A 23,583-nucleotide genomic window follows, 5' to 3' on the forward strand; every position below is an offset into this window, starting at 1 on the left:
ATGTTTTTGCGTTTATTTCTTTTTAATAGTATTTGCACACATTCAGTAAAATGTGCAAAAAGTGTTATATCCATTCTAGAATACACAAAGAAAATTACCTCTGCTGCCTTGCCTGGGAGAACCCACGCCAAGGTTCCATTTGCCAAATTTTACTTTCTTCTGGAGACAGGAGCCTGCCAATTTTTCATCAAAAAAATTGAAGGATATACTATAAAAATATCATTTCTCTTGAGCCATTTTGAGTATGGGGAAAATCAGAAGTTATAAGACATTTTCTTCTTTCCTCTCTAAGCTTGAAATCTGTTGCCACTCAGTGTTTAGGTGTTTTTGAGAACCATGGATCTCATCTTTTGGTATTGAGTCTCTTCTACTTTAAAACTCTTGTTACTGCCCCAAATAATAACAACTTTTATTGACGAGTTAATATATTCTAGGCACTGCTCCAAGCATTTGCTCTTATTAATCCTTACGATAACTCTTCTGTGAAGTAAGGTTATTAGCCTACTTTACAAATGAGAAAACTGAGTCATACAGGAGTTATTTTTGAATAAGTTTTGGATCTAGAATTCTGAATATGAGTAATCTGACTCCAGATCTCACACTTTTGGCTACATTGTTAATTTAACACACTTCTACTAGTCAGTTCACATTTGAATGCCAAATAGATACAGAAGAACATATTGTGGAAGCTTGCAAGATTTTGTTTTCAAGTTGGCTAACATTGTGACTTTGGAAAAAGAGCAGGAAAAAAAAAAAAAACACGAGAAAAAACAAGGATTTAGTCAAGTTTTTTCCACATAGTTTTCTAAAATGTCCCCCTTCTCTCTCTTTCCAGGTGGCAGATATCTACCTAGCATCAGATTACACAGCCTATGCCATTAGTGGCCCCACAGTACAGGATGGCCTCCCTGTTTTTCACTGGAACCGGTTCAACAAAACTCTCCATGAGGGCATGCCAGAGGCCTACAACTTTGATTTTATTACTATGAAACCAATTTTGAAACCTGAAATTTAAGAGGGAGATGAAGGACTAGAAGGCTGAAAATAAGATACCAAAGGCACTATTTTAGCTATGTTTTTTCATTCAAAATTAGTGTTAATAAAATATATTAAATTCGGTCTGTCACTTTCATTTTCCACTGTTGATTCTGTAGTTTTTAACAAGCATTCACTATGGGGTAGAGCACTGTGGAAGAAGCATTATGTATGATAAATAACAATACAATGCTTCAGCATACAAGCTTATATACAAGAGGGTATGGCTGAAACTGCTCCCTTGCTCACCAAAATCCATATTCTCCTTTTATGCCTGGCCACATCTCCCAGGTTCTCTTACGTAGTTGTGCCACGTGACAGCGGTCTTGCTGATGGAATCTGAGATGAGTGGCCCTTCCAGGCCTGGCCCCTAAGAACCTGTACTCCTCCATGCTCTTGCTCCTTCCCCTGGCTGAATATACTTCATGACAAAGTCCTAGGGGATGGTGGAACTGCCTTGTCAAAGGAACCTCTAAGAGAAATGCAGTTAGTGGTTTTTCTGGGCATTAACAAGCATCACTTGAGGGTTTTTGTGGGGCAGGCTAGGCACACAATAGAGCAAACCTTCATGTTGTCTCCCTTTAGTTAAAAGCAGCATATCCAATCTGGGAGCAACTCTGCATAACTTTTCTCTCAAAGCTGGAGAACTGTATGTGGTGTGAGTGCCATGGTATTGCCATGCAGGTTAAATCAACCATATTGGACAGTCTAATGGGTGATTCTTAACAAGGTGAGAGACTTTCAAAAGAAAGAAACACAGGGCTGAGAATAATCAGAATAAATCAGAGTACTCAGAATGTTAAAAACCCAGTAGTTTTATTTCAAAGTATAAATTTCAGGCTTGCTGGACAAAATCCCACTACAGTTAACACTTATACAGACACCACTCTACTGTACATTTAAAAAAGAAAAAAACCCACAAAAACCTTCAAAACCTAATAAAAATAGGGCAACTTGCTCTAGCCCAGTTTATATTAGACATTAGGAAGGTCTTACATTGTCTTATTATTTACACTTTCAACTGCAATAAAGAAAAATCAGGATGCAAGTATCCTACAAAGGATTTATTTTTATATTTAATTTTGAAATGGCTGATAAAATACTAAAGCCAGGATACCCAAAAGGTGTTTGATTGCCCAGTTACCTTATTTACAAACAAAACTTCAAAAAGACAGTATTTAAATATAAATGATGGGTACTTAGCTGACTCTACAAATAAAAAAAAAAACACTTATTTAGCATGATAAAAACATTTTAAAGATGAGAAGACAAAACAGGTGTTTGTATTTTCCTATTCCTCCCCATTGGTTGGCTCAAGGGGAATAAATTTTAGGAATTAGATAAGCCTGCCACACTAATAAAACATGAGAATTATTCTAATCTTTTTTTTTTCCCCCAAAATTTAAAAAAGGAGCGGGGGGCATCATTTGCCCAGTAAATCGTAAGGAAGGCAAAATCATACATTGGTTTTAGATAAGAGTTATCTGCAATAATCTAATACTGGGACATGGTTTCTCTGGAAATGAAAAATAATTAATAAACCATAGGACACTGAATTAGCCCAGGAAGGAAAGTCGGGGAGGACACTTGGAAGGTCTCTGCAGTACCCGGCACTGCTAAGATCACAGTGTACAAAGGTGAGAGAGAAGGATACCACAGGCATTATTATGTTAATCTTGTACAGTACTGGAAAATTCATGGAACAAGATAAATGCTTATCATGCAATATTAACACTCACCTTGCTGCATAAATGATAATTTGGAAAATGTAAGCAAAAGAGCAAACAACAAAAACTAAGTTAACACTTATCCAATACAGTAGGAGAACTGCATGGTGCAGCCCGCTTAAGGAGTTCTGCAGACAGATGTACCTAAGATTCTAAGCTCCTTGCTTTAGGTCACTTTTTTCAATTAAACCTTTCATTTACTATCTGACAATGGGCGTGGGGAGAGAGGGGAACACCTCTCTGTGAGGCAAATAGTATCCCAATAAATATTCACTTTTCAAGGAAGAAAGCTCTACTCTTCACTTCTCTCATAAACTACTGTGTTAAAACAGCACACAGTATTCTGCATATTTTAACGAGTCCAGAGAAATAGAGGGAGATAGTTACCTCATAAAGTTAGCTATTAACAACAGATTTTGTCTTTGATGTAATTTATAAATTTACTGGCAAGAACATAATTTTAAAAAGAGGCTTACACTTAAAACAGGGTGAAAATTACTCTGACAAAGTGCAAAGTAGGGAGTAACAAAGATCACTGTTACTTTTAAATGCCATATAAACATCCTACATTTCAGGTTGAAATATCAGAAGTTTCCAGGATTTCCAATAAGGCAATACTTACACAAGTATTGTCAGGCTAAAAAATGTAGCAAACTTGCATTCCCAAAATGGGATAATCAAGCTCATTTGTAATACTTAGTGAAAAGGTACCATGAAATAAGAAAGGTACCATGGGGTGTGAACTGCTACAAAAAAGTCTGTCCTCAGTAGCTGTTTCTAGTTGAGTCCTCCATTCTCTCTCCCAAAAGAAACAAACCAAACCAAAGTCAGCACTCAGCAACATGAAAACCTGCCCCAAATAAAAGCCTATAGTTCTAGCCTAGCACACTTCAGTAAATCCAACAGAGCTGTTGCCCCTAAATCCCATAATTTGAAGAGACCATCTTATAATACACTTTTTCCTCAAATAACTACAATCTCTTTGCACCTTCCTTCCACCATCTGGAATAAAAAGATTTATTTTACTGTAGTAAATCTATTTTTAGGGTTACTATTTGAGAATTTTTTTTCTTAGAAAACACACAATATAGGCTAAAATAATGAAATATTTTCATTCTACTGGGCTTTTTTTACCTGATTATATAATGCTATGAAAGCTTTTTTTAAAAAAAGGATTAGTGAGTATAAATAAACACATTCACCAAGGGAAACTTTTCTAGGCTAGGTAAGGAAATTGTTATCATGTGACCATAAAACCGGTCAATAAAGAACAATTTTGAACATGAGCTTTCTGTTCTGTAGACGGGAATGATCTTGAACACATAATCGACATTGCAACCACTGCAGGTAAAAATATATATACATGCAGATATAGATAGGTGTTCATATACATCTAGATTTCTCCCTTTTGAAATTTTCATTGGCATGACATTGGCAACTTCTTTAGCATCATCATTAGTCCTAGAATGAGTAACATCTATGTAGTTGGTTGGCAAATTTGATTCATGGAAACTTTAATTCTCACTGTGGTCTCATTTTCTGAAAGTGAAAGGAAGGTTTTGGAGCATTTACATTTTGGCAATCTGTAGGCTTTCTTCAGCATCAATCAAACTTCACACCTAATATGACAGTACACTGACCTTTACAACTAGAATGCTTCCTATTATAAGCCATCAAAGTTGCAAACAAAGCAGCATAAATAGAAGGGATAGCTCCCTCCTATAATTCCAGGTAAAATTAATGACTAATTTATTTTGAGAAGGTAGGAATATGAATTAAAATCTGGTAAGGGAAGATGACGAAAAATTATTTCACAAACTCCATGAATCCCTTCAAAATATTCTCAACCGCATTCTCATCCCCAAACTTACCCCAGCTCTCCTGTCCTAAACTATCTACACTCAAATATCTACCCCAATACCAGCAGAGCTGGCACTCATATTGAAAACCCATGACCTAAGCTGAATTTGATTAACTTTGAAGAGGAACAGAGATGTACAGGAAGTTATATCTAATTGTTATAGAAAATGACCCCAGAGGAGATATTTTAAGTTCTATCCAAAGTTGACATAGGGTAAATCAGACAACACTGGCACCATCAAAACAAAGTTAAAAAGTTAAAACAGGAAGAATGATATGAGAATAAAGAGGAAATGGACTTTCCCTTTGATATTTTAGCTCACCATATTTTGTGAATTTTACTATTTACTTCCTTTGAAAGATTACTATGCTTTGGGTGATAAAATGAAATAGAATTGCTTTCATAATTTCTAACACAGTGTGCAACACAGATACTAAAATATCTTTGAAGGAAAATTTTCTTACACAATATGGTCTTCTCTTGGTCCACTTTACACAGAGTTAATTTAAATAGTGACTAAAAATAAAAGCATTTATATTCTTACAAGAAAATGGCAAGTCAAATTTTTGCAGTTAAAGGCAGTGATGCCACTGATGAAAATATATATAAAAGACTTGGTTTAAATTTATTTGAAGGGAATGTGCTATATTTGGTGGAGATGAAGGAAAAACGAAGGGCGAAAGGCTCAAAGGGAAGAGTAAATGATCGTGCACAAATGGCCGTGTTTATTTGTGAGGTTAATCTTTAAGGCACAAAATAAATGTAAAAGTCAGATTAGGAAAGGGAGGGGCCATTGCAGATCTTTTTCACCTAATTAACAACCCAGAAGAGACAAAAGAAAAGATGAACAGATCATTTCCTGTGTTCAAATTAACCTATTTTAAACTATTAACCATTTTTCTTTCTTTCTTTGGGTTTTGCTTAGATTCAGTTTAAATCACTTAACTATGAACATACAGATCCCTCAGAAGCAGAATCATGCCAGTTACATACCTCAGATCTTTTGACCTACTTACTTCATATTGGAGTAGAAGTAAATTTGAGAATGAAAATGGGCAATTCCACTGCAGTAAACATATAAATAGGGAAAAACACACACAAACACCCACACATATTTCCCAGCCTCAAAACTAAAGCAAGGTGCACATTTACGTTTCAAAACCTTGAAGCTTGAATTGTCCAGGAAAAGATTCTTGCTTTATGGGCTGAGTTTATTTTACTCGTGATTATAAACAAATGTAGTGTATATACACATCTGTCCAAGAAATCTTGCACAATGTGGATTTTACAATGGGTATCATGCACAAGATTAAATAAGAACAAAGTGGAAATTCTGAAAGAGGAAGAGATAAAGGCTCCAAGGTTTAACTACTCTGGGAAGAAGAGATCACATCCGTTGACTGAGGATCACAGAAAGGTCCAAAACGTCCATAAATATCCTTGGCTCGTACTGCAAAGTAGTATTTGCTGCCAGATACAAACTGGGTGAGAGTGCATGCCATGGGCAAGGGAAGTGCCTTTACTTCTCCAATCTTTTTCCATTGTGAGGGCACAGTGGCACTGGGTTCCTCATGGTAAGCATAGAGATGGTAGCTGTCAACAGTGGCACAGCTTCGATCCACCTCCAGGACACTCCATGACAGTACAATGCCATTTTGACTCTGAACTCGTGCTAACTTCAAGTGTGGCTTCTGAGGCAGAGATGTGCTGGCAGCTTCTGGGGGCAGACGCTGGGGTTGTGGGGCTTCCGGTAAGGGTGCTGGGTGTACAGGGCGTGGGGGCTCCTAACAAAAGAAGAGTCATGTCAATTTACAATGATCACAGAAAGGACTGTTTCTGAAAGACCTAAAACATCTTAGCGATCATTTAGAAAGATATCATTTTACATCAAGAACACCATACCAGATTTGGCAAGTTTTATTTGGTGATTTGTAACCAATCATGTCCCAAATAATTGTGCTGAGGTTACTTCTACTATACTTTCTAGATCTAAAATATTGAGTTTTCCTTGGAAAATAAAAGCCCTTGCTGATGGAACATCACCTTGACAGAAACTGAAATAATTGTCTAGTTCTAACAAAATAATTTATGATTTAATTCCCTATCTATGCTACAGATTCTCATTTTGGTATAATATAATATTTTTTAATATGATGTGTGGCAGTCTATCGTATGAAATTTGATTATTCAACTGTACTTTCATTTTCAAGCTGTTTTTCCATGTAAAGACAGAAGCATATTCTTATAAATAAGCACATTTAATGCTGAATGTATATCATGTTCTTGGTCAGTCTGCACAAATAAGGTGACGTTTAAATTGGACCATGAAAGATAGGCTTTAGAAATGCAGAAATAGTTGTGTACCTTTCTGCCATTAGGTAAAGCATGAACAAGGGCATGGGGATAGGAAAGCGAGGGGATTTACGGGCAAAAACAAGTATTAATTTTTACTTAGACCTAGGGTATGTGAAGAAGAAAATTCAGAAACGTAGGTTAAGGCCGGATGATGAAAAAGCATGAATACTAAGCTTAGGAAGTCAAATTGACTTGTCTAACAATGGACATTATTATTATTACATCCAGGTTTTAAGATTATGTGATAATTTTTCCAAAAAAGATTCAAGTGACAGCTAGGAAATAGGGATATGAGTGATTTTTTTTTCCCCCAAGTGAAACATATTATTGCTCAATGACTTGAGATCGGAAATCATGAAACAAATAAGATTTCCTTAAGCGAAATTCATTTAACAAAAACTATATTTTAATATGTATTTCATTAAATGGATAATTCACATACACTAAATAGTGAATTCTGTGAAGGTCTGATATCTTTTTTAACCTTCATGCCTTCTCAAAGCTTAGTACCAGTAATGTGCACAGACTAAGAACTCAAAAAAGATATGCTGAATAATTTCAAGGAATGCGTATCTGCTGAAATTCATAAGCCTAGTGGAGAAAATTGATATACACGCCTGGAAAAAGGTACAATCCACAATTAAAAAGCTCAAATAAAGTTAGAGGGGAAAAAAAATCAAATGTAAATAGATAAAACATTGAAAGCTGAAGAAGTAGAACTCATCTAATACTGGCCATGTTGCTGTTATTTCCTCTCTCAAATGATCTTTTTTCCTAAAATGACTTAACCACTTAAGTAAATAACGTTAAATAAATAACATATAGCTAGCAAGATCTAAGAGAAGATGGCTGAAGGCATGAACTTGACTGCAGGGAGCACAGGAATTTAAGGAGTTTGACAACAGCTTAAATGGCCTGTAATCTCTTTTATTTCTTAAAATTCTAGGATTCTGAATCTGCTCATATCCCAGTTAAGTCAACTGAGTTGTTGCTTTGTTTTGTTTTTGCCATTGCAATGGAGGTTTTCATTGAAATTTTACAGATAAAATAATATTACATCAAGGATTTGCTTCAAAATAATCCAGCGTATACATGGTTTGTAGCACTGTAGATGAAATAAGACTGGCCAAGTGTTGATAATTGTTGAGGAGGGGAGATGGGTAAGTAAGAATCGTTATACTATTCTACTTCTATACATATTTGAAAATTCCCATGTAAAAACATTTTTAAAATTACATTAAAATAAAATTAAAATAATGTTTCTCCTGTAAGATACACCGTTTATTCTAAGACAAACACATAGAATCCTGTTTTTACAAAAAACCTCTGACGGGTCATCAAATTTGCAAACCTATGGTATAAATAAGAGATCTTTGCTAAATATTTTTTGAAAGACTATGGAATGAAAGAAATTATTTGTAGATGTAAGCAACAGTAATGGTGTATTTGCCACATACTCTAATAGGGCCAGATTTGAAGCACCGTGAAAACACTCTGTAGGTGTTAGGATCAGACAACCTGAGTTTGAAAATGGCTATGGCTCTGACACTAGCTTGGGTAGTGACACTGAGTAACCATCTGACATCTTTGTGACACGGTATCCTTTTCTGTCAAAAGGAGAATAATAATCCTCATAGGGTTTTGAGACTTAAAGAATACATGTAAAGTACTTAATAGAGTGCCTGGTATATAGTAAGTGCTCCATTAATATTAATTTTTTCGTTGTAGTGAGACAATAAAAATAATAGCTGTTAAGAGCATAGGCTCTAGAGCTGGAATGCATGGGTTTTTATGAGGTATGACCTTGTGCTGGTTACTCAACCTCTCTGTGCATTAGCTAGCATACCTATAATAAAGGATAAAAAAGGAGAGGGAGAGTCCTAAAGGATTCCTGTGTGAGGACCAGGTATATTGACAGTGCCTGGCACATTAATAAATGCTCAATAAATGCTAGCCATTATTATGAGTACTAAAAAAAAAGTATGCTTTGCTTGGTAAAAAGTGATATCAGCCTCAATCTTCTATCCCCTCATAAAGCCAGCATTTCCATTTACATGGTATACCATACCAAGTACTGTGGTAATCATGTCATGGGATAATGTGACTTTTTTGGAGGCTAAATCTAAGGAAAAATCTTTGGTTTTCTCCATTATCTCTTAACAAATGAATTCCCAATACCACTGGAAAACAATAAAGTGATAGCAACGTAGCAGTTAGAACTGGTATGAGGTTTTGAGAAAAAGAATAAAGTGAGAACACAAAAAAATACTTTTTAAAAATACTCTTTTTAATACTCAAAAATACTCTTTTCACCATAAGGTAGAAATGTTTTATTTCACTTCACGTGGCCCCGCTGTGGATTCTTTTCGTACACTGTACACCACCACAAGAAAACTCAATGCTCCTCGATGACCATCATCCCCAGGAACATTTGTTCACAGTGGTAAGATCTATTTTCTTAAATAAACTTCTGCTGGAAAAACAGAAGATCTATCATTTCCTTTTGATATAACTAGTTTAAAGAAAAATTGCTAACTACACTAATATTTCACAGCTTTACAGTTGAGAATTTTGTAAAGCCAAGTATCAGCACTTACGGTATGCACTTGTGGTGGTCGGTGATGCACTGTGAGCTGAGGTCCTGTTGATCCCAGGGTTAGTCCATTGTTTACAACATAAGTAGTTGCTTGAGGCACTCGAACTGTGACACCTACAAAAGAAAATCAAGGGCTAAAATTAGAATTCTATTCTAAATTTGGTGGAACACTGATTAAGCACTTGAAGTCAATAAAGTGATATTTTTAAAATTCAAAAGGAAAAATACTTCTAACCTAGAAGTCTACACTCAGCCAAAATATCATTCGAGCATGAGAATAAAAAAATTTTCATATATGCAAGCAACCAAAAAAAAATTCTACCTCCATGAACTCTTTCTCACATAGCCACTAAAGGATGTATGCCACTTGTACGAGAGTTCTCTATCAAGAAAGAGGAAAACATGAGATACAAGGAATAGGAAATCCAGCACAGGTGAGAAATAAATGGAATCCCTTCCAAGAGGACTATGAGCAAAAGTCCTCGAACAGTGGAACACTGGTGGTACACCACATGTTGAAGGCAAACAGGCCAGAATGGAGCAGTGTGACTATAAAGACAGACAAATTAAAGCTGTCTTCACAACTATCTCTGCTGTCTCATCTTTTTAACTAGGACAGAAATCTCGACTAAGTAATCCTTGCCGCATGTTAATGAGGTTCCTCTCTTTCTTTCTATGCCCTGCTGATCAGCTGAGGGTACTCATTTCACCCAACAGAAAACTGTTTTGACATACATCAGGGCAACAGAAGCAGACAATTTAGAGCCATCTACTGCCCAAACCATATTCTTGCCATATATTCAATACCTGGTTGATACCATAGTTCTACCAGATACACTGGCTGTTGTGAGCCCAGTTTCCCAGAACTCATTCATCACCATGCTGACTGACTGCCCCAGAGAAGCTCTTATAAACTTGAGAAAGTTGAAGCCAGATTGTGAACCAGAGACTCTGCTTAGTTTATTTTCTCCTGGAAGCCATCACCTAATAACGGCATTACTACAGTTTCTTTCAACAACTAGATTTGCCCTTGCTATTAAACTTTGCAAAACTAAGTATTTTTAGTGATACCTATAGAGGTGGCAAAACCATACAGAAAAGCAGAAAGTAAGGATGATGGTTACCTCTGATAAAGAGGGAGAGGGATGCAATTAAGGGTGGTCATATGGTAGGCTTGTAGGATACTGATAAAGCTCTATTTCTTAGCCTGGTGAAGAGTTCACAGGTGGCCCATTTTATTATTTTTCTTTAAACTTTAAATATACCTTTTATATAAACTTCTGTTTGTATAATATATTTCACTACTAAAAAACATATACGGAAACTACAAGTTTCCTTTAACATTTTCTTGTCTTTTATTTCTCAGCCACCTTCCATACCTTTAAGACTCTCTCTCATTGGAGGCTAAATCACAATCGATCCTTTACCATTATTTCCATCATCTGGGCTAAGTCACAACTGATCATTCCCACTTTAATTAGGCAAGGTACCTCTTAATAGAGTGGAGTGTAGGCCAACCTCAAATAGGATACTGTGATAGTAGAGGCCATAAATAATTAAAGTTAAACTGAAGACAACACACGAAGCACAAATCATGTAATATACATGTCCAATTTTTCTGGTTAACTTTCCTAAAGGAAAAAAAATGAATTAAGAGTTTTAATGTAATATTACCAGCACTTTTTTGCTAAACCTAATAAGCCACTTCAACTAAATGCTGAAGAACTACATATAACCTGGGGCCAAATACAAGAAAAGAGTTTCTTACTATTTTGGGGATTGACCTGCCGAACAGCAGGCGCCTGCATGACAGTTCCTCGCAGGGGAGCCTGAGCTGGTGGTGCTGGGAGAGTTGTATAAACCACTTGGTGGTTTGCAGGAGCTCTTGGTACAGGGAGTCTCGTGGTCACCTGAGTTACTGGACGATGTGTTACATTCACGGTGGTTGGAGCTAATGAAAAGCAGAATAATATATAAGAATGCAGTAAATTCTATGTTAAGTAAACAGTATTAAATGGTAATGAACTTTGCACAAAATCTATGATAAAGAGAGAATTAGAGACAACAGTCTCCTCTTGTAATTTTGAAAGATAAGAATGATAAGGCCAATCAAAATTAATATTATTACAATCCAAGCTTCAAAAGAAAAGAGCACCTCAACCATGTCCAACGCCCTTCCCACTCTTTACTCTGACTAGATAATAAGCATGTGAAGATAAAGAAAGGGTTTAGACTTGAGAGTATCATCTTATAGGTGTGTCTTAAAAAAGTAAATTTTTCCTCTTCAATGTTAAATTGTTCTTAGCAGAGTGAAATTTTAGGCCCTCCAGGCCTTCTACCAATGAGTATAAATCCAAAAGAGTAACTCTGTATTCCCACAGTTCAAGAAACTGGCTGGCTGTCAATGCAGCCACTGTCAATGCAATTGACAATTTCTTCAGGTGAACCAAACTCTCTCTTACTCAAAACAATAAAACATCCATTAAAATACAGACTTCTTCCTTTTCTGGCATTCCTCTTAATCCATGTTCCAGAGAGCATTAATACCTTGAATGATGTTAGTATACATTTATCAAAAATTGAGTCCTAAACGTGAACTGACAGCATGAAACTATAATAATGATCTTAGGAGTTAACAACTTGTTAATAACTCTCTGAATTAGAATCACATTTTACAAATGACCACATATTAACCAAATAATAAAAAACAATAATAAATCTACTTTCATATGGAAAAATGGGTTCTATAATAAAATAAATCTGGAGGTAAACACTGGCTATAACAAAGATAAAAAGGTTCTTTACTAAAGACTCCTTAGTCTTTACATATTCTAACTTTCAATGTGAACCTTTAGAAAGGGGACGTATACAAGGAGGAAAACTTCTCTCTTCATCTCTTTATTATCCATTTTATTATCCATACTGCACATGGGATTGCATAATGATATTTCCTTCTAAATTACCTAACTTAGGTGACGGTCATTTTAATTTCACTGGATAAAATTTCATGTCAACTCAAAGTTTTCCTTAATGAGTACTTACATAAGTATTTTGCAGATAAATCTGCAAGCAATGGGTTATTTTATGAAGAAGACAAATTGTCTTGATTGGCTTCCAAACAGTTTAGGAAATACAGGCTACAACTTGAAAATGTCTGATTTACAGCTTCTTGAGAGGTAGCAAGTAAAATAATAGCGCATATTTTCTGATGGTAGTGTTAGACCAGTTAAAACTAGTTCAAGTTAAAAATCATTTAAAAATACCTGTTTGATCAATCAATGATCACTTCTTGGTTACAATCAGAATGAATCATTACATCCATCCCTTCCAGAGAAACTATATTCATTTCTGCTTTTTACAGTGGCAGATAACAAAGACATATATAGTTTAAGTCTTCTTTATAATCATTCTGTATCAGTGCTGCTACATAAGAGGGTCAACAAAACTAAGTCATACTGCATTCAAAAAGACATACTGTCTTCTAAATAGCAATGATTATTCTTAATTTTCTGTCTAATCTTTCCATTCCACTCAATTCCATAGTCACATTTCACTGGAAGCAAAACTAAAGCTTCAGCTCAATAATTCAGCAAGTTTACCTGTAGGTAGTAAATGTATGGTTGTCTGAGATGGTCCACTTGTTGGCACCCCAGATGGTTGAAGAGGTGGTGCTGGCTGGATGGGTTGCAACGGTCGAGACACAGGCTGAGAAGAACTCATGGTTGACACAGGAGTGTGATTTAGCTTTTTAGGTTCTGTTAATTAAAAGTGAGACACTACGATTATTGATAGAAGATAATCAGAAATATAGGTTTTTGCTTTATTTGTGAATTTTACTTCTGTCACTCAGTCACATTTACCGCTAAGAGAATAATTTCTATTTTAATTATGTGTACTTCTGCCAATTTGAAAACCAAGTCAGGACCTTAAATAATTCATTGTTGGTTCTATCACATATTCTAATTCACATGTACAGAAATACAGCTTTACATTTTGTTTGTTTTTCATGAAAGAATCCTACTTGTGAACTCAATACAATATCATGTCAATCAGAATAATTTCATTTCCTACATTTATATATATCTATGTATATATAGCAAGGACATTCCCCTAGACAAATACCTATAAAATGGTGAGTTTTACCAGTGATCTTGAATTCCAATTAATCTGTTGTTGTTTAGGTTCTTTTGTTTGATAACACAGATGGTTGCTTATCTACACTATGCAGTCTTTAAAATAAAATACACACAGAGTGTCTAATCTCAAGAAAGGTCTCCAACAGCCTATGAAATAAATGTTTGCATCTCAGAAAAAGCCCTTAAAACTAGGTAACCACTATACAGCATAATATAAAGAGTGTAAGGCAAAAGACCTTCTAACCAAAATGATCCCCATTGACTTCTGTCCTATGGAATTCCTCACTAAAATGTAAAGAAAATTTAAGGCTTTAGCAACTGTTACTTTGATTGGGTGCTGATGGAGAACAATGCACTTTAGAATGGGAGAATTTACGATACATTCAAGGTGGGACAATGGAAAGAGACCCCACGAGGCAAGGACACTAGAAAGGAAAAGGGCAAGAACTCTGCTAACAAACTTTGGTTACTTTACTTTTTTATTCAGAATCAGCCCTACCTGTCTCCTCTCAAAAATAAACTGTATTTATTTCTGTCCTCTAGAGATTCATTATAATTAGACTTGTTTGTAAAAAAATAATAAAAGCAATACAGATAATTTGAAACTTTTTAAGAATAATCATACTAATATGAACTCAACGCTGACAAATGATGGCATAAATCTTCTAATTTTACATCAGTTTTATACAAAAAAATTGACTTTATTGTCACAGAATCAACTGTATAGCTACTTAGTTTTATTGTCCTAAAACCAACTGAACTATCTTATATACTAAAATACAATTTTTCAAATCTTTAGGTTTTTAAAAAATTTAATGTCTTTAAGGTAATAATTAACTTATCACCTGATCTGACTAGATTTCCCACAAGTCTTATATAATTATCACAGAGTTTTACAGATAATGTCTGTGAACAATTATTTTGTGCAGTCAAATAAGTCTGAGAAATACTTTATATCTTGAATCATTCTTGAAGAATTACATTATAAATTAGCATAATAAAGGCTTAGAGAAGTCTGTATTAAGAAAAAAACTCATAATTTTGTTTAATTCAGCATTTCCCAAGCATATTTAACATTGAACTTTTTATTCATAGAACACCTATTAACACTGCAGAAGAATAATTGGAAATATTGGTTAATATCTATCCAATACAATTTCTAAATACTGCAACTCAGAATAATATTGAGGATTTTGGGTTTGCATGCTTTTTAACATTACTTTCATTTTTATTTATATAACACTAAATAAAGGAAATTATTTCAAATAACCAAAATTAAATATATACACACTTAAAACTATCATGTGTGTGCGCACATGCGCACGCGCACACACACACAGAAAGAACATTTAATTTGATCCCCAGATCCCTTACTGACTCCCACTCTCTGAATCTACCCTCAACTCTAAAATGGGCATTACAAGGTTGTTGCAAGGATCAAGTGAAATAGATATAAAAAGAAAGGTAACCCACAAGTTAAATAGTCTCCTAATTGCTCTGTTTTCCTTTATGCCTTGTTCATATTCATTCAAGATTTGATTTCTATTTTTTAACTCTAATCTAAAAAAACTGTCATACTAAAAGGGATACAAATACACCAAGCATGACGCTGTAGAGATCTGTCTTCATTGAATATTATAGTGGATTAAGAGGAAAAAATGGTATCAAAGCATTCTTTAGCACAATTACTTATATTTAAGTACCTTGTGAAGCTCCACTCTCTTCATCATCCATTGTGAGATCAATGACACCTCCTGAATCACTGCCTGTGGCTTTACCACTCTGAAAAACAAAACTTCTGCATTATGCAAAGGAAACTCTGGCAGACATAAAGGAAAATGAAATACTGGGGGAAAATGAAGATAATGAGTAGCCTGGTTCAATCTGGACCCCTAAATGGTTTTACCTAAAGAAAGAGAGTTTGTCAGATAAAAGACCACAGGATACTCATGAGCTAAACATCTGCCATGTAAAAAATAATTTTGAAATATTTTCACAAGAAATTTTAGTTTTTTTTTTTTTTTAAATATTTATTTATTTTTTTGTGAGGAAGATCAGCCCTGAGCTAATATCCATGCTAATCCTCCTCTTTTTGCTGAGGAAGACCAGCTCTGAGCTAACATCTATTGCCAATCCTCCTCCTTTTTTTTTGCCCCCCAAAGCCCCAGTAGATAGTTGTATGTCATAGTTGCGCATCCTTCTAGTTGCTGTATGTGGGACGTGGCTTCAGGATGGCCAGGGAAGTGTTGCGTCGGTGTGCGCCCGGGATCTGAACCCGGGCTGCCAGTAGCGGAGCACACGCACTTAACCGCTAAGCCACGGGGCCGGCCCCAGGAGTTTTTTTTTTTAAACTGTCATAGATATATTAAAGTTAACAGGGGCTTTAAGTGATAAGTGATTAAACAGAAACATTCATTTTCCAACATTTAAAATGTTGACCAATCCTACACTAAACTGTCAATATTAATTCACAAAAAACACTAAAGGCAACTTTAAAGCTAAAACTGGGTTACATAAAATAACCTAAATCTATTTTTTTCCCTAAAGCACGGTATGGTATGATAGGATATGGTGTGCTGTAATATTAACTAATATCCAATTTGACCATGTCAACCATTGTCCAAAATCATTAGAAATGTAATTAAAAAAATTTTAACCTAGGGGCCGGCCCGGTGGCGCAAGCGGTTAAGTGCGCACGCTCCGCTGCGGCGGCCCGGGGTTCGCTGGTTCGGATCCCGGGCGCGCACCGACGCACTGCTTGGTAAGCCATGCTGTGGCGGCGTCCCATATAAAGTGGAGGAAGATAGGCACCGACGTTAGCCCAGGGCCGTCTTCCTCAGCGAAAAAAAGAGGAGGATTGGCGGATGTTAGCTCAGGGCTGATCTCCTCACAAAAAAAAAAAAAAAAAAAAAAAAAAAAAAAATTTTAACCTATATAATAGCAACAAAAAGGGAAAGAAATACAACATAGACCTAAAGAAACATGATCTTTAAGTCAAAAAGACTGAGTGCATCTTTTACTTCCAGAACTTATTAGCTATGTGAATTTATATTAAAAGGTAATTTCCTCAATTTCCAAAATCTGAATATGGAGTCTGTTACGAGGATTAATCCAAATATGTATACAAAGACCTTAACACCAAGCATGACACATGGTAACTGCTTAATAAATGCTAATCATAATTACTTTATGATATACTGAGATCAACTCCTATGATTAAGATTTTCATCTGCAAAACTCAAATTTTGTGAAATTAAAGAAAATAATTTCTTGATGTTAGAAAATTCAGGCCCAATCTGAAGATATTGATGTAATACTAAATCTTACAATTATAAACCTGTCTATGATAATGACTTCATAGAAAATGACTTGTTAACTAACACAACTAATCTGTAAAATCCAAAGTAAAAGTTCTTAAATCCTTGAAGAATGCAACAGAATTCACTCATTGCAACATATCTATATGGTCCACTTTTCAAAATTCATTAAATTTTAAATTTACCAAAAATTACTAGACAAACATGCAAAGACCAGTAAAGTAGAACTCAACTAAAGACAAAAGATAGTCAACAGAAAACAACTCCAAGCAGAGCCAGATGTTTAATTCAACAAAGACTTCAAAACAGCTGTTAAAAATATGTTCAAAGAATTAAAGGAAAACATGATATTAATGAATGAGCAAATAAGAAATCTCACAAGTAGAAACTAAAGAAATAAGAACAGAAATTTTAGGGCTGACAGTATGATTACTAAATAAAAATTAGCTAAGTAGATTCAAGAGCAGATTGTAGGTGGCAGAAAAGACTCAGGGAAATTGATGCTAGATCAATAGAAATTTTCCAGAAAGAAAAACAGAAGAAAATATGAAAAGGATCCGAGACCTGTGCAATAAAAAGAAACAGTTCAGCAAAACTGTAAATGAAAGGAAAGAAAGAATGGGGTTGAAAAAGTTATTTTAAGAAATAATGGCCAAAATCTTCCCAAATTTGATGAAAACATTGATTTATAAAGCCAAGAGGTTCAATGAACCTCAAGCAGGATAAACTAAATATACCTACTCTTACACACATCCTACTCAAACTACTGAAAGACGATAATGAAGAGAAAATCTTGAAAACAATGAGAGAAAATTACATGTTACAGAGGAGCAAAGAGTTATTGCTGAGTATTGATCAGAAACTATGGAATCAAGAAAACATTTAAACAATATACTCAAAGGGCTGATAATTTTTTTAAAACCTATAAACTAAGAATTCTATATACAATAAAGCTCTCCTTGAAAAAAGAAGGCTAAACAGAAAAAAGTACATTTTTTAGATATACAAAAAATGAGAACTCATCACTAGCAGATCTACACTGTAAGAAAATTCTACAGTTTGAAAGGAAATGCCAACTCAGATTTACAGAAAATAACGGGAACCAAAAAAGTAAATATGAGGATAAATATTAAAGACAATATATCTTTTCTTTTCTTTTTGTGAGGAAGGTCGGCCCTGAGCTAACTTCCAATGCCAATCCTCCTCTTTTTGCCAAGGAAGATTGACCCTGGGCTAACATCCATGCCCATCTTCCTCTACTTTATATGGGACGCCACCACAGCATGGCTTGACAAGCGGTGTGTCTGTGCACGCCTGGGATCCGAACCTGCGAACCCTGGGCCGCTGAAGCAGAGTGCGCGCACTTAACCGCTATGCCACCAGGCCGGCCCCATAAAGACAATATATCTTTCCTTAATTTCTTTAAAAGACATATGACATTCTAAGGCAAAAGTTAAAAACAAATGTATAGATCTGTAGCATCTACATATGCTATTTCACACATTCAATATATGTGAAAGTAAGACCATAATACATATGGAAACAAGAATGTAATAAGAAAATGAAGAGCAGTAGGGGGTATATATAAATATACAGCGGCAAGCCACTAATTCATTCAATATTAACTCTAAGAATAATGAAATAACTTTACAATTTACATACATATTGTAAACCCTAGAGCAAACCCTAAAAAAAAACATGTAATACCCATACAGCTAGAAAAGCAACAGAAGCATTAAGATAGAAGACTTAAAAAGAAATAAAAAGGTTAACACAAAGTAGGAAAAAAGCACACACACAAAAAAAGATGAAACAAATTTTTAAAATTACAAAACATCAGACCTAAATACAACCATATTAATAATTATACTAACTGCAAATGGACTGAAATTTCCTATCAAAATGTAGGGATTGTTATTTGGGATAACACATCAAGAAATAACTATTTTTTCTCCTAGATACTCACTTTAAATACAAGGATACAAACAGACTGAAAAAAAGTAAGCACAAAAAAGCTGCCGTGACGATGTTAATATTGATGAGACACAAAGAAGGAAACTTTAATAATGATAAAAGGGTCAATTTGTCTATTCTCCCATTAATTTTGTTGTTTTCATTTCATGTTTTGATGTTCTATTATAAAAGTGCATATTTTTCTATAATGTATAATGTATAATAGGACAAAAAGGTCTACAATCAATGATCTAATCTATTGAATTCTATTTTTCTTGATCATAACCTAACTAATATATCTATTATCATATACTACAGGTAGTTTCCTGGCTATATTTTCTTCTTGAGAAATAAAATTGGTAATTATTTCAATAGGTATTAATAGCAATTATAAGATAATCATGATAGCCAGCATTATTCCTATCAGGATCTGTGATAAATCTTTTATATTCATTAACAAATTTAATCTTTATAATAATCCTATGAGATGAGTACCAGCATTAGCTACATTTTAAAAGTGAGAAGTCCAAGGCGTTAAATAACTTGCCCAAAGGTTACCCACTATTAAGTGACAGGAGCCAGGTTGTCTGACTCTAGAGCTAGGATTATTTCTATGCCACTAGGTGCAGATTCATAAACAGACACATATACATATCTATGTATCTTTACATTTTTTCTGACATTATTTCTGAGAATACTTATCTAATCAGAGACATCACATGTTCATATCTGCATTTACACATATTACTGAAGTTCTCAACTTGAAACTATCCAAAAAAAAAAAAGTTGTGTCAAATAGGTTTTAATACAGTCATGCACCACATAATGATGTTTTGGTCAATGACAGACCACATATATGACAGTGGTCCCATGAGATTAGTACCACAAAGCCTAGGTGTGTAGTAGGCTATACCATCTAGGTTTGTGTAAGTACACTCTATGACGCTCACACAACGATGAAACCATCCAACAATGGAACCGCCTAACAATGCATTTTTCAGAACATATTCCCATTGTTAAACGATGCATGACTGTACGAAGAACTTATTTTATTAAAAAGTTATCTAATCATGTGTCATTCTCCAATGGCCACTCTCATTAGGTGAACACTAAGAAAATTTCAAGAGAGCAAAGATATTGGCTTTGTAGGTTTTTTTTTTTTGCAGTGAAACAAATAACAAGAACATATTTGAAAGGCTAGAGTAGAGCACTTCAACAATTGCGAAGAAAGTTAACACAGAAGACCTGGTTGTCCACTCCCTGCACATCTCTCCAAGGGAATTTGAAACTATAATAGAGGATTGGTTAGCTACTAGGAATGCAGCCCTTGGAAAGTTTACATTAACGATTTGCAATTTTCTTATGCATAAGTTGAATAATGGACTATGTCATACTGGCTTGTCAGGATTGATGTGCACAAACATTAAGATTGATGATGTACACGTGGCTTCACTGCTGGGGTCCTGAGTTGTGACTGCCATGATTGGTTACGCAGAAAGACGTGGCTATATGACCAGCCCTCTAAAATACCTCTGACCTTGAGACTCAAACAGGCTTCTCTGGGCAGAGATTCTTGGCACATGTCCCTGCAGTTAATAACCAGAGAGAAAGCACATCCTGTGCAATCCTCCAGGGGAGGATTTAGAAGCCTGTGCCTGACCTCTCTGAACGCCACTTGGTACATATCTTTTTCCTGTTGTTTTTGCTCTCTACGTTTTTGCTGTGTAAACCATAACCATGAGTATAACCTGCTATGGGTCTTATAAGTCCTTCTAACAAATCGGCAACCTTGAGGGTGAGCCTGAGTTCCTCAAACAGCAATATAACTACAGATAGAAGCATAAAAAGAATGCCACGCTGTTTTACAATGTATGCTGATAATTTAAATAAATTAATAAGTTTACTTTTCACCATATGAAATATATTAATAATGTACATATGAAATATATGGATAAAATATGTAATAATAATTCATTATATGAAATATGCTAATAAATACTTATTTGGGGGACATCTGAGAAATCTTCATTCAAGGACCACAAAAAAAAATAGTTTACATATTTAATTATTTCCTAATTAGGCATGACTGAACAACAATCATTTCCATACAAGCCATCCAAGATTCCTCTTAATCTATGCTAGCCTTAAAGCATTCAGAAGTACAACTAAGTAAGATTTGGCACAGAAAAAAGAAGTTAGCCACGTGTACTTAGAAAGTGACATTCTAAAAAATCACAGTCTACCTATTTCACATTACTTTCTATTTGCTAGTAAGTGACATATTGGGTAGAAAGCTAGTATGTAATTTCTTAATATATCTTCAAAAGACCAATAGCATGACATTAATGAAGATATTCAGCACAATGACATAAATTATATTTGTACCACAAAAGTCAAACTAGCAAAGCGTGGATTTATAATTGGCGGCACATGTATATTTCCATAACGATTTCTCATTATATAATAAAACTTGCATATTATATTTATTATTCACATTCATAACTAGCACTTGTTCAAAGCTGAAATTTTGCTATTTTTGACAAGGCATTACTTTCACAGGTTAGCTGCCTAGTCAAACTGCTTGTATGTTTTTCATAAGATGGTACTGAATTCCTCTTCCTCTAAGCCAAATAAAATATCCATTAAGAGCTTAATATTTGGTTGTACTGTCTTTTTGCTGTCTGATGCAGTTACTTACTGTTTCAGGTGACTTTTGGATTGATTGGTACAAGTTGTTTTATCAAATATGTCAGTTATACAGTACAATGTAAAGTAAAATATTTTAGATTCTAAAACCTATGATGTGTGAAGTAGTACATGATGTTTTAGATTTTCTAGAATATAATAAGCAGCTAGGTATAATTGGATTTTATATTATTTTATTTTATTATTTTTCATGAATTTTAAAAGTAGAGCAACTTTTATATCAATTTTAATTTCACTTAAATGTTTATGATATTACATACACTGCATTTCAGCAACTCAATATAACCTTTTACAAGGATGAAAATGTTCTGTATCTGTCTTTTCCAATATGGTAGTCACTAGCCACATGTGGCTATTGAGCCTTGAAATGGGGCTACTATAGCAAAGGAAGTAAAATTTAATTGTAATTTGAATAGCTACACATTACTAGTGGCTACCCTATTAGACAGTATTTCTAACTCTATCACCATTTCTATCACTCTTTCACCATTTATAAGATGAGGAAACACCATTATAATGTCCATTTTCCTGTCCTGAAAATGTTACTTAGCTTGTCCAAACAAAAATATCACTGAGAGAAATAAAGACGTTTGTAAATTGTTCATTTACGTTTACTTTATAAAGTAAAGCTAGAATTCCTATAAATATCACATGAAAATCACTGAATATATTAACATTTTCTATACCACGTCTTTCAAAAAGCAAAGTACTCCATTACTTTTAATTGAAACATAGCTATAATACATAAGACATCCTCAGAAACAATCACAACTTTTAAGTTTAATATCATATATAAAGATTGCTAAAATTTGTAAGAAATAAAATATTTCTAACAGCTTTAATTTGATCTATAAACCATGGTGTATATCTAGCTTTGGTCAAAGGTCCATTTTAAAGGAAAACAGACATAATTAAAGATTATTATGCCTTTGTTTTAAAATTTATGTCATTTATTCATGCCTGGCTTATTCAAGACTTTTTGTTTTTCTAGGAAAAATATATGAGTTTCTTGAAATGATTAAGAGGATGAGAAGAAAATATAATAAAACTATCAACAACCTAATGACTTCGCCTAATGAAAGTCTATTACCTAATGAAATCTATTACATCTAAAGCTATACAGGGAAAGAAGAAGGAAGAACATTGTTAACATAGGAAAAAAGTAGCTACTCCATGCCTGGGTGATTAAGATGTAACATGAAAAAGTACCAAGACTGGCAAAGTGCTAATAAGCTATCAGAAAGACCAAGATTTTCTTCCAAAAAGCTATTTCTAATCAGCTTTGAAGAAACTAAAATGGTGTCTCTGTATATGTGTTGGGGGGTAGGGGGTAAGCCAGTGAGACCCTCTTAACAAGATGGGCCAGAAGGACGTTACATGTGCAGACTGAATCTTTACACTATATGAAGGCAAATAACTAGACTGTCAATTATACAATCCAAGCACTTAGTTAATCTAATAAACTAATATTATCTCTGAGAGAATTACTAAGCAAAGAAACTCAATTCTTCTCAAATGTTGCAGAGAAGCTCTTTGGAAATCTTTGGACATTTGTAAAAAATAGACATAGAATAACTTTCATTGTATCAAACAATATTGATGGAAAACCATTCTCTTGTGGATTGTAATTAAAATTTTACTTTGAAACAGAAGTAAAAATCTTACCTGTGATGTGCTATCAGCTGCTTTCTTATTAATAGAAGCATCTATTGTTTTGCTTGTCTGGTTTTCTGAGGAGTCAAAAAAAAAAGTCAGAGTCATTTTTAAAAGCACCTACAAAATGTGAAAGGTTGGCTTGCTTTATATACAATAATTCATATCATTTTCTCCAGTTCTTCTTTTTGCCTGTCAACATGTCACATACGTAAATGGACTCTTTCACAGACCACTGTTATAA

The 23,583-nt window shown here is 34.5% G+C and overlaps 2 protein-coding genes across 5 annotated transcripts in view; one reads left to right on the forward strand and one right to left on the reverse strand.

Moving 5' to 3' along the window:
• Positions 1-1,126, forward strand: part of PLBD1 (phospholipase B domain containing 1) — a 55,791-nt gene extending 54,665 nt beyond the window's left edge. Inside the window, exon 11 of the mRNA XM_058558723.1 lies at positions 836-1,126. Within this exon, the coding sequence (XP_058414706.1) occupies positions 836-1,015 (180 nt within the window). The 3' untranslated portion in view covers positions 1,016-1,126. The remainder of the gene's footprint in view (positions 1-835) is intronic.
• Positions 1,127-5,325: 4,199 nt separating this feature from the next.
• Positions 5,326-23,583, reverse strand: part of ATF7IP (activating transcription factor 7 interacting protein) — a 119,191-nt gene continuing 100,933 nt past the window's right edge. For all 4 annotated transcript variants that reach the window (XM_058558721.1, XM_058558720.1, XM_058558719.1 and 1 more), the window contains 6 exons: positions 23,352-23,416; positions 15,414-15,492; positions 13,174-13,329; positions 11,343-11,525; positions 9,576-9,688; positions 5,326-6,407 (listed from right to left, as the gene is read on the reverse strand). In XM_058558721.1, coding sequence (XP_058414704.1) covers positions 5,988-6,407; positions 9,576-9,688; positions 11,343-11,525; positions 13,174-13,329; positions 15,414-15,492; positions 23,352-23,416 — 1,016 coding nt within the window. In that variant the 3' untranslated portion in view covers positions 5,326-5,987. The remainder of the gene's footprint in view (positions 6,408-9,575; positions 9,689-11,342; positions 11,526-13,173; positions 13,330-15,413; positions 15,493-23,351; positions 23,417-23,583) is intronic.

Source organism: Diceros bicornis, chromosome 17, assembly GCF_020826845.1.
Source record: "Diceros bicornis minor isolate mBicDic1 chromosome 17, mDicBic1.mat.cur, whole genome shotgun sequence".
Taxonomy (NCBI): Eukaryota; Metazoa; Chordata; class Mammalia; order Perissodactyla; family Rhinocerotidae; genus Diceros; species Diceros bicornis.